The sequence below is a fragment of the Trachinotus anak genome, unplaced genomic scaffold (assembly GCF_046630095.1).
Source record: "Trachinotus anak isolate AG129_WGS33_773 ecotype Australia unplaced genomic scaffold, CSIRO_AGI_Tana_v1 ptg000011l, whole genome shotgun sequence".
NCBI classification, from domain to species: Eukaryota; Metazoa; Chordata; class Actinopteri; order Carangiformes; family Carangidae; genus Trachinotus; species Trachinotus anak.
Genome location: NW_027273862.1, coordinates 23,736,410 through 23,748,491, shown reverse-complemented (window position 1 = coordinate 23,748,491; position 12,082 = coordinate 23,736,410). Strand labels below are relative to the sequence as shown.

Here is a 12,082-nt window from a genome sequence, read left to right as displayed (position 1 = left end):
ACCACGGCTGAGACCAGAATGAGATTTTGAGTGTTTGACCTTTTGACCTCTTTGCTACTGAAACTCCAGCTCTGTTGAGGAAATGAACCCCCTAAACCACTACATCATCATCAACCCAAAGCAGTTAATTCATGTTGGGCAAGAGGCAGCAAATTAGGCAAAGACTTGGACAATCTAATTTAGTCTCAGTCAGATCTCTACTCAACGGAAATCAATCAGTGACTGTTGTTCAATCAGTTCAAAAACACTAGATTTCTAGATGTGATTTGTAGCTGTCTGTCCTGTAAATTTACTGTTTGGGTTCACAGAACAGTACTAAAAGACAGAGCTAAAGACTCATTTGGCATTTGGCTTGTGTTTGGCTTACATTTGCCAGGTGAACAGAAACATGACTCAGAGCGAATGATAACGTTGCTCTGTGACTTCTGGATGTGTAATAGGCAAGTTGGTAGCAAGGTCTCCAAAAGGTAGTGGTATGTGGATTTTATTACCTTCAGACAGAGCCAGACTAGCTGTTTGTCCCTGCTTCCAGGCTTTTTGCTAAGCTAACTAACTGGCTGCTGCAAGAGATTTCATATTTATCCTACAGACATGAGGATGGCAACAAGGCAAATTGAGCACATTTCCCGAAAGGGAGAAACAGCTAGCCTGGCTCTGTCCAGAGTTCAAAAATACACTGACGAGCAACTCTAAAGCTCACTAATTAACACGTTGTATCTCATTTGTTTAATTCATACACAAACAGAAAAGTAGTTTTACAGTGAGTTACATGTAAACACATTTCCAAATAATTAGCTGCCATAAATTATGGGGCCTTGGCTTCCTGCTGGTTACAGTAAGAAGGCTGTTGAAGTGATTTTTTTCAAATAGAGCAGTACTGCAGAAAGTCAAAGCCTAAATATCCACACCCCTCAATTTGCGATCTGTATCTTAAATCTGAGTAATATGTAACAGTTATCCCATTAACATGTAATAAGTCTTCACTGTAGCACTGAGGCACTCTTTGCGTCAGCGGTCTGTTTCGGCTGAACTAGCTACCCAACCAGCATGCCTTCCCAAGATACCACAACCGAAAATGGAGTGGCTCCCAAACGCCAACATCAAATCAGCGTCAGTCCTCCAGACTCACAGCTTTTCATCCAGTCCTCATCACGGAATCAAACACAGCCTTTTCCAACCGCGCTAACAAGCTCAACCTAACACCCTCAGGCCTAACCCAATGTCTTTAAGATGATTGAAGCAACCAGAGGTGGCCTCTGCCATGTTTCCAAGCACCAAGCAACCCCAAAAGCCTTATCCTATTAACCACATACACTGTCTCATATGTTGCGCCACAAACAGACATGCAAAACTGGGGTGATTTTCCGTTAGAGAGCGAGAGATTATTGTAAAAGAAGTGGTGGGAAGGATGACAGTCATAAGGCAGGGGGAGATGTGGCGGTTTGGGCCCATCTGGTTCTTACTAAGTCAATGAAGGGAGGAAGAAAAGCTGAGCAGATACACTAAGCATTAGTGGTTAACCAACTACTAATGAGGGAAAAAGAAAAACATTGAACTCAGATGAAACCATTTAGCATACAGTGGTGTACAATGTCCTTACTGGGTTTCGGGGAAAGATGGCCAACACTTACGTAAGCCACATGTGCAATAACCAAGGAGATAAAAAGATGTGGAGGCGTGTGTGTTTTAACCCATCCTCAGAGTATAGGAATGTGTTTTAACGCATGTCTCCCGTACATGTACCTCCACAGCTGATATGGCAAATGTCTGGGGCACTCAGCTCTGGTGTAGTCTCGGCATGTAAAGCTTGACCTTCTGCCAGGGTTTCAGGCTAGAGGGTTTTCATTCCTCTGGTTGCCTCTCTTTCCTCATCTACCCCCACCACCTTCCCCCTCAAAGCTCTGGAATAAATCCTGGGAAATGAGAGGGCCTCCTGCCCCCTTGCTGCTACTCATTCCCAGGTGTGCAAATCCCAGGTCAGGCCAGGATCAGAGAGTTACACTGCCAAAGCGTTAGAAAGAAGAATAATAAATGACAGCGGATAAAGAGTACAGGGGGATGTGAGGTGAGGAGCAGGAGAAAGGTGAGAAGTGGAGAAAGATAAAGAAACAAGATGACATAAAAGACAGAGATGAAGAACAGACAGAGAGACAAGAGAGCTGGTTTTGGGAATGTGAGCCATGCTGAAACCATTCAACTCAAATCAGCACCATGTGTCCTCCAGAGCCTTATTATCCCATAAATGAACTTTATTGAGGCAACAAAGTGCTTTGGAGCTCTGCAAAAACATTAAAGGGGCCTTGCCTGTCTCGGCCTGGAGCCAAGAGTAGTCCAGTTCCTCTTGGGACTAATGAAAAAAGAGGGGCCCTTGGCCTCGTGTTTGCTGCCCTCAGTGTAGCCCCACAAGCTGGCTGGCCAGCACCGCCTGAGTAATGGCCTATTAGTGACAGAGAAATAGTTAGCAATTACACCAGGGAGACAAATATGGCACAGACCTCTTGACTGACCTGACCTGTGGAATTAACCAGGAAGGAAGGATGAGAGACAAAAGGTAAAACAGCAGGAAGGAAGGAAGGAGTGGGGAGAAGGAGGAAAAGAAAATAGATGATACGACAGCAAGGCTGGATGACCAGGCAAAGTGAACAACTACTCCGGAGCCTCAGAACTCCAGGGGCCCAAAATGCCACCATTTCACTATGTCCTGTTTTGGTAATTTTGATTAATTCCAAATTCATTTTCACCACTGACATAAAGCATCATGAGGTAAATAGCTGCATTTATTTATGTAGTTATTTGGGCTTTACAATTCACCCATTTACACACGCCCAATCACTGATGTCACCAATCTAGTAAGGTTCATGGTGCAGGTCTGCAGTTTGGCGGTTAAGTGCTTTGCCCAATGACACTTTGTTGGATATGTGGACAGGCGGAGCTGGGGAAACAAACCACCACCCTGTGATTAGTTGACCTACCTCTACCTGCTGAGCCACAGCCGCCCCTGTGGGTTCTGCATTACAATGAAATCTTGTGGACCTGTCTTGTAAAGGAGCCTTTTGCTCATATGGTGCATTTTCATAAGTAAAGTTGTGTAAACTACCACAAACTAATTGATATACAGAAACTCTATGCCAGGTAGTTTTCCAGTGGAAGAGTGTTGGTTCATTTCTGCAAAATATAATGAAACAGAAATCTATAGTGTGCTGTGTGCAGTGTACTTAAAGTAGCAACTCTGCTGATTTCACACATCAAAGTCTGTTTACGAATCTAAGGGAATATGACTACATGTGTGGGAAAAAGTTGAAATTTTGAAGTCTTTTGAGGCTCCAGAGGGAGCTGCACAAAATCTGATAAATGTCCTCAAGTGATGTGATCTGAGTCAGCATCAGTTGGGTCTGAAGACTACAAGTTTGAAAGTGAAATAAATCTGAGGTGTGGAGTTAGAAGGAAGCGAGCTCTGCAGCCTGCTCCTCACCTCTGCTTGAGGCTTGTGGTTCAAGGTTATATAAGCTGCTACTAGCATAACACACCTAATCTCTGAAGTGGTTGAGGTGCCAGATTTTGACATAGAAGAAGAATGTGTTGAATAAAAAACATGATAACTTGGTTCTGCTGCTCTGATTGTGATTGTTTTTTTTTTTTGTTTTTTTTAACAAACTGCCCATTGCGAGTCCAACAAAGTTATAGGAGTGGGTTACTCGAAGACAACTTGAAGACAACAGGGGCCCTGCAATTAATTTTAGGCCCAGGGGCCCCCCAAAGAGCTTAATCCGTCCATGTAGGACAGGAAGAATGGAGATAAAAACACAGGTGATGAAAGTGAGCGCAGGGGAGAAATGAGGTTGAGAAAACAATTTCACATGTGGGGGAGTCACAACAAAAAGTTATAACAATTACTTTAAGGCATGAGGAGAGGCCTCTGAGTCTCTGTGTGGCTAACAAAGCACAGCAGCTCCTCCAGGGAAGGAGAGAGGAGCAGCTGCAGAGGTGGAAGACTGCTGCGTGAGATAACAAACGTTCGTGACAGCTCAGAGGACTGGAAGCAAAGATGTGGGCGTGTATCTGATGTGTATATAACCACCCGCCTGCTTCCTCAGCCAGTTTACCACTCATGAGGCATGCGGTGGATGGCCGGGGTTTATTCCAACATAAATAACGTCTCTGATCCTTCTTGGGATGACGAATTCTATAAAGATGGGATTCTTTGCGGCCGGGGAAGGGGTTACAATGGTTAACCAAATGGCCGCAAGTGGATGTATGGAACTGATTAGGACCCTGGAAATGAGATTAAAGAGAGATCTACCAACAGATTGAATTGTATTTGCCATAATTGCTGAGAACAGCTTATTCAGGGCAGACCGCAAAAAAGAGAATCATAAAACCAAGGACGGAGGAGGGAGGGCTGCCACTTGAAACCAGCAAGCTTTTCTCAAAGAAATCAAACCCAGGACAAGTCTTGCATCAATTAGAGGGTGTGTGCATGTTGTGTGTTTGTGTGTGTGTGAACAGAGGATGGGATAAGGAATGGATTTGCTCTTACTCATAAACTGAGTGAGATAATAATTATTTTTTTTTTTAGTATTAGTAATCTTGATTATTTTCAAAGGCAAAAGCCAATTCAACCACACTGTACTTTTTAAATGGAAAATTCCCCTGTGCTCAGTGACTGTGCATACCGTGAACTTATCTGAAATGAGACAACTGAAACAGCCCTGACTTCTGTTCTCAGCATCCTGCTGAAAAGAGCTTTAATGAAAAATAAATCTCATGAAGAGAAAAAGAGCAACAGACAAATCAATAGAGGCATGGGTTCAAAGATAAAAGTGAGCGCTGTGTGCCAAAGAGCTACTCGCTCTCATTCCTGGGTTGATTGTACTTAAAGTGAAACCACATGAACTGAGCTGTTCTCACAAGGGAAGTAGGAGTGTGTGGAGCTGAGAGCACACATATACTGTACAGCTTAAAGCCCCCGAAGACTTTGTATTTCTCTGTAACGTTAGATATTTGTGTCTAAATGTTCAGGAAAACAAACTCAGCTTCATCAGATTGTGTGGGTGTCATTTGATCACATTTGACTGACCATTGTCTGACATCAGAAAACTACCCCACAAGTGCCGTCTAATAAATCATTAAGATACTGATTGGTGCGAAGATGTTTGTGATGAAGCCCACTCCTCTTCAACTATTGAAACAAAGTCAGGACAAAACCACAAATACAGAAAACACTCATGTAAAATAACCTAAACTGTTCAACTGACCTAGGCAGAAGTTTAAGTAGAATACCATTGCTCAGTAAAAAGTTGACAGAGGACATAGGTTTTCAGGCCCTTTGATTTGACAAGACTAAATGCTTACAGTCCTAATGCTCACATTCTCTCAGGCAGGTATTTACAGCCGTCCTCAAAATTATTCATACCCTTGTTAATTTTGTGATTTTTTATTTTTGCGATGAAACTAATGCATTTTTGTCAAGTTTGTTTATGAATTATATGTGACCAACAAGTGAAAGAACGACAACAATACACAATTCAAGAAACTCTTAAATTCATGGGTATTTTATTGTCGGATTACCAAAAAATGCCATGTTCAAAATTATTCATACCCCTGGCAATATCTCAACAAAAATGTCCCAAATGTGTTCATCTTTGTCCCAAAGTTATTTCATGATGTCTCATTGGAATGAATACCTTTTTTGTTGACCAAATGTTAAACAAGGTTAAAAAAATAGCATCTTTCCAGAAGAGTATAAATAGTGGGAAAGTGTTCAGGTCATTGTTAATCTCTGGTCATCATGGTAAAGAAGAAGGAGCTCAGTGAGGACCTGCGTCAGCGTCTTGTGCAGGCCCACAGTGAAGGAAAGGGTTACAAGGCCATTTCCAAGCAGTATGGTGTCCCTGTCTCAACCGTCCAGAGCATCATCAACAAGCACAAGAGGTTCAACACTGTCAAAAACCTCAGTGGGCGTGGCCGAAAGTGTAAGGTGTCCCCCAAACTTGCCAGGAGAATCTGCCGAGAGGTCAACACCAACCCACGGACCACAACCAAGGCCCTAATTCAAACCCTTGAGCAGACAGGGACAAAGGTGTCACGGTCCACCATTGAGCGAGTTTTGCACAGAGGAGGTCTCCATGGACGTAAACCTCGGAAGACGCCGCTGCTCAGGAAAAAACATCTGGTAGCTCGCCTGGCCTTTTGTAGAGGTCATCTGAAGCAAGATCCCAGCTTTTGGTCAACCATCCTGTGGTCTGATGAGACAAAACTGGAGTTATTTGGCCATATGGATACCCAGTATGTCTGGAGGAAGAAAGGAGAAGCCTATAGACCAAAGAACACTGTGCCCACTGTCAAGTATGGTGGTGGAAGCATAATGCTGTGGGGATGTTTCTCTTCCAGTGGCACAGGCAATCTCGTCAAGGTCCAAGGTATCATGAAAAAGGAGGATTATATCAGGATACTTGATGAAAATGTCAAGGAATCTGCTGAAAAACTCAAGCTTGGCCAAAACTGGATGTACCAGCAAGACAATGATCCTAAACACACCGCCAAGGTAGTCAAGAAATGGTTCAAGGACAATGACATCAGTGTCCTGGAATGGCCAAGTCAAAGTCCTGACCTCAATCCAATTAAGAATTTGTGGCATCACTTGAAGACCAGAGTGATGGCGAGGAAACCAACCAACCTGACCCAGCTTGAGGCATTCGCCAAGGAAGAGTGGGCCAAAATCCCACAGGAGACGTGCAAGAAGCTTGTGGACACGTACAAGAATCGTCTGGAAGCAGTCATAAAGAATAAAGGCTATGCCATTGACTATTAAATAAAGACGATGGACTAGGGTATGAATAATTTTGAACATGGCATTTTTTTTGGACTCCGTTAATAAAATACCCCAGAAATGATTTTTTAAAATTATTTTATATTGTTGTCATTCTTTCAATTGTTGGTCACATGAAGCTAAAACACAAATTTGAAAACAAGCATTTATTTCATCACTAAATGAAAAAAATCACAAGAATCAGCAAGGGTATGAATAATTTTGAGGACGACTGTATGTACCATGAGCTGAGGCTGAACACCTCCTCCCATTAGACTGTATAATAGAAATTTGCAATGTCGACTCCACTTCCTGCCTTGATAATATAATTACCCCCAGCCTATGTGATGGCAGCTCAATCATGTGCCAGACTCCTTCCCTGTACATTAGGGCTGATACACTTTAGCACAAGATCAGGTGATGCTCGTTGCAGAGGAACAAGCTTTAGTCTGCATCTCAAAACTTGCTCTTAGAGCTTATGGTTGGCACATAATGCATTTCATTCTTTACCTTGCCTTGCACATGTGGAGCAAATAAGATGTTTGTAGTGACCTGTACTGATACCTTTGATGCACTAATGATAGAAGCTGTCTAACAATTTTCTACAGTGCTAATGCACGGCTACAAATCACACTGTCGACACACTTCGACAAGTGTGACAAGTATAATGGAGAGTTTGACAGATGTTGGTGCTAGATGAAAGCCACTGAATGAAAAGCCAAGAGATCATAAAACCATGAACGTGTGTACAAAATTTCATGGAAGTCGTTTTTGAGATGTTTCAGTCTGCACTCCTCCACTAGTGTGGCTAAAGATGACAGAAGGTTTTTGACTGTGGTGATGACAAAACACTCTGAACAAAATTATAGTTTTCTATGTTAGGCACTTTTATTTATTTTGTATTACTGATTCACAAACACAAATATTATTGGCAAAGAAAACAACCAATTTAAACAGATTGGTGTCAGAATATTTATCTGGATTTAATTTATGTTAACATAAGAGGGAACATGGTGAGGAATACCTAACATCTGCATCATAAAATGCAAGAGGTGTGGTTTCCATAAACTATCTGTTGGTGTAAAAAGAATTTTTGGCCAAAGTATAAAACAGAGAGCAAGAAATTTTACTTGGTTTAGTGTGTTAGCTGACAGGAGTGCTTCAAATAACTATTTGTTAAGGGGTTTGTCTATCCACATAAAGAAAAATCTGTTCTATTCCTATCAAATGGCCTCCTACAGTAAATGTTACCCTGAATGTGTCTTGTGCCGTTCTACTTCCAGACCTGCTGAATATCAGAATTGTCACACTGTAGTACAGTAATTAAAGTAGTACAAAGCTATGAAAAATATATCAGTTTAAAGGCACAAGAGACTCGCTCAATCATCACAACACCACTACACTACACCATTAAGAGTCACAAAGAGCTGGCTCAGGGGTATGCAACCTTTGCTCTAGGAGAGCTGCAAAGTCCACTGCTGCATAAATCAGGTTTTATATGAGGTCAAACTTCAGCTGGGACTTTTGGTTGGTTGGTTTAAATGTAGTAATGCAAACTAACAGATATTAGTAATAAAGCTCTGTCAGTTTAGTTTTACATTCAGATTTCATATTCTATTTAATTTCATTTCAGATTTATAATTAATTCCCCTAGTGTTGATTACAAGCACGCAAATATTACAGCTTCCAAAAACAACAACTGCCTGCCCCTGAGCCACACTGATGATTACAATTTCTATCAACTTGGCCTGCCAAGTCTCACCACTAGAGGACACTCTGGTTTCAATAAAAGGACGACGTGCCACTGCAAACTGTAGGACACAGCAAGAGATCTCCACTCCACACCTCCATGACTCAAATCCAGCATAACCAATGCACAGACTCATGTTACCAGACTGCGTGAGAGACGTACCTGAGAGCTCTCCCAAATCTACCACAAACTGTCTTCCATCTACCAGAATGGCAAGTAGTTTTTAGATTTGGATAAACTTCAGGTCTTTGGTATTTGGATTATACTGAAAACGTGTTAGGTTGGACCTCCAGAGGACAATAACTGTGTCACAAAATGATACAGTCTGACTCAAACATCTCAAGAAAGTAGCTGACGTGCTACAACTGACATGAACAAAGGATAAAGGATAGGTTCACATTTTGCTGTAATCATTGCTCCTGTTGATACCAGCTTCGGAGAGATTCCTTTCTAATGCTATGCCAGTGTAAGAAATGGAAAATCGACAGTCAAAAATTAACTACAAGGTTAATATATGCTAATAAGAGGCTTCAGCAAATCTGATTTAGGTTAAGTATCTTCATAAGTGAACAGTTATTTCAGAACAAAATTTACTCTTTTTGTTACAATGCAAGGAAAAACTGGCAGGGAAACCAACAAGGACATTTCAGACTAAAATCAGCCTTTTTCACAATGAAAATACAGATGTCATTGTGAAAAAGGCTCAGCTTTCTCTCTACTGACTACGTAAATTAAACTCCTTTAGAGCACTTCAGAACACTGATGTTTTATTTCTCTTATCAAAAGACTTTTTTTTCTTTTTTATTTACTTGCTAGTTTACATTCCTTTGTCAAAAAGGGATAAGAAGTGATTGCAAAGTGTTGTTAAACCCTACAGCAGACTTGTGAACAGCCACAGAACAAGAAACAGTCCTTTTACCTCATGTATAGATTGATAAATCTACTTAAATGTTTGAAATATACGCTTTTTTGACACAATGTGTCTTTTTGATGTTAGATGCGATTAATCCCTGTGTATTTCAACTCTTTCCAACATTTCTCTGAAACAAATACTGATCTCTTCACTGCTGGTATGAACAAGAGGAATGATTACTGCATCCAGTAACTTATTCAGTGCACATACTGTACAGGCATGTGAGTATTGTGTTGAAGTCAACTTGAGAAGAACGTGAACCTACCCTTTCAATTCTAGAAAAAAAAAAATGCTGTTAAATACAAAAACACTGAATGAGAGCTGACTGTCAGGTGGGAATGTGAAAAGTGGTCTTTGCGTTCATGTCCATTTTACATTTCAGCTGTGCATTTCAAGTCATCTGTGAAAGGGAAAATAACCTCCAAATGACTGAAGATAATGGATTAAATCCACATCATCATTTATGAAAGATTTGACAAAAATGTGTGGAATCACATTTTCATGTACTGCACCTGCAACTAAAAAAAGCTTTCTGCATAAACAGTGGGTGATGACAGAAAATGTTTTCACTGCTCAGTTTCATACAGGACATTGGCTTGAAGTGGTACACTAGCAATTAAAGTAAAGTGAGTTTTCATTTGCTGTGTTTCTATTGAAGCTGAATTATCACATTTGTACCAATAAAACCAACAGTTATTCACCGGTACCCACAACAAAGTGTTGTATTTGTTCGGCCACGCTACAACATAATGGATTTCAGAACAGCCTGTTTGGATACATTTTTGCCAAAAGACAAACACACAAACACAGTGAGCACCCACAGGGGCCACAGCACGGACACTTTGCAGCAGGGGGTTTGTGAAAATGGTGAATCTGAGTCAGCAGGGAGCGCTGTGTTTTGTTGGAGGAAGCGTTAACACACAAACTCCTGTCTCATGCGGATAATCTGTAGCAAGGCGGCTTGGACGTCTTCATCCATGTGGCCCTATGAGACAAACAATCAGAAACAGGTTACTGTTAATCCAGCCATCATATTTATCAGTGTAAACAGTACCCTGTTACTCTGTCAGTTACTCACACAGCAGATCATTCTGTGCTTTAGCTCCTGACAGCTACTCTGCACCTACATGTTTTTAAATAATTTGGGCTGAGGACAAATTTTGTAGAGCCATTTTCCCCTTTTTGATGTTTCCTGTTTTGATGAGTGAATTTTGTAGCATGCTCACACAGGATTTCAAACCATTACAGTTACCATTGCATTTTCCCAGTCCACCTGGAATGGCTGCCTCAAATAATCAGCAGGCTTTTACAAAACATTTCACAACACACTTTACTGCAGTGAGAAAATCTGATATGCTCCTTGCTCATGGACGGTGACTAGGTGCCGAATGTTGTTTTGGTTGATTGACGAGAGTGCAACCACAATGTGATAAAACAGGCGTATTTACAGCAATAATAATAATAATAATAATAATAATAATAATAATAATAATAATAACACTTTGAAATTAGGTTTTTACAACAAGTTGTTGCTGGGATGGGCAACGCACTGACACAGTACGTGTTGTGTTAAATGAGAAATGCAAATGCTGGATGATAAAGACCAAACACAGCTGGGTTAAACAAAATCTATGTATATTTTTGACTCTAGTCTGCTTTTATGAAATAATGGCTCTGCCTTTTATGCAATCAAGCGTGTTTTAATGAAATCTTCCATCTCTGAGCACTTTTATCAGTTCAGCTATTCTTTTATGAACTCTGTCAAATTTAATCAATGATTCTTGTTGTTGTTCTTAATTATTGACCATGTTATTGTCATTAAGACCATTCATGGGAAGGAAACAAACTCCCTCCCTAGTCAACGTGCAGTTTAAGAAGGAAATCATAAACTATCACTTCAATAGAGATTAATGAGAGGAAACTTACCTGCGCTGCACTGAGAAGATGAGTTCGATAAATCGAAACCACCTCCCTGTGTTGCCTCTCAGCATCCTTATTGGGCAGAAGGGAAGGAGGAAGAGATGAAGACGACAAGGTTATTGCTACGTTGTCTTCACCGGCTTGTAAATAGTGATGCGGTTCAGTCACTGAATTATAGTTCCACATTATAAATCTTCCAGCTACACTTCAATGTTTCAATAAGACCCAGACCCAATTTCTTCCTAACGTTAATTTTAGGTGACATGAAAGGAGCAGAAGATGTTTATACATGGAGCAACCCTGAATTATAAAATCAAGTTCTTTTTCTGAACTACTTGATTAGCTGATAAACCTAAATACCTGTAATGGAACATGTTAGTGCACTTTATGCGACTCGTGAGGAGACTGAGGATTGAGAGGTCAAATTTTGCTGCATTAATCCTCGTCATGGAAACACTTAATTTCATCATGTAAAAGACATAAAAATTAAAAACTTATTATTGGTTTGTTCGGTTGTTTTCCAGTCAGTCACCACCAGAAACACAGTAAATCGCAGTAAATCTAACTAAATATAAAGCAGAACATGCTGGGTGCGATTTGACAGGAGGGTGAGGTTGGGGTGGGGAGTCCCCCCTCTGGTCTATATATCCCTGCCTCTGCTGAATTATTTTTGTCCCCAGTGGGGATATCT

The 12,082-nt window shown here is 40.9% G+C and overlaps 1 protein-coding gene across 2 annotated transcripts in view; it reads right to left on the bottom strand.

Moving 5' to 3' along the window:
* Positions 1–7,671: 7,671 nt before the first annotated feature.
* Positions 7,672–12,082, bottom strand: part of uacab (uveal autoantigen with coiled-coil domains and ankyrin repeats b) — a 44,129-nt gene continuing 39,718 nt past the window's right edge. For both annotated transcript variants that reach the window (XM_071489130.1, XM_071489131.1), the window contains exons 18-19: positions 11,398–11,463; positions 7,672–10,456 (exon numbers count right to left, since the gene is read on the bottom strand). In XM_071489130.1, the coding sequence (XP_071345231.1) occupies positions 10,385–10,456; positions 11,398–11,463 (138 nt within the window). In that variant the 3' untranslated portion in view covers positions 7,672–10,384. The remainder of the gene's footprint in view (positions 10,457–11,397; positions 11,464–12,082) is intronic.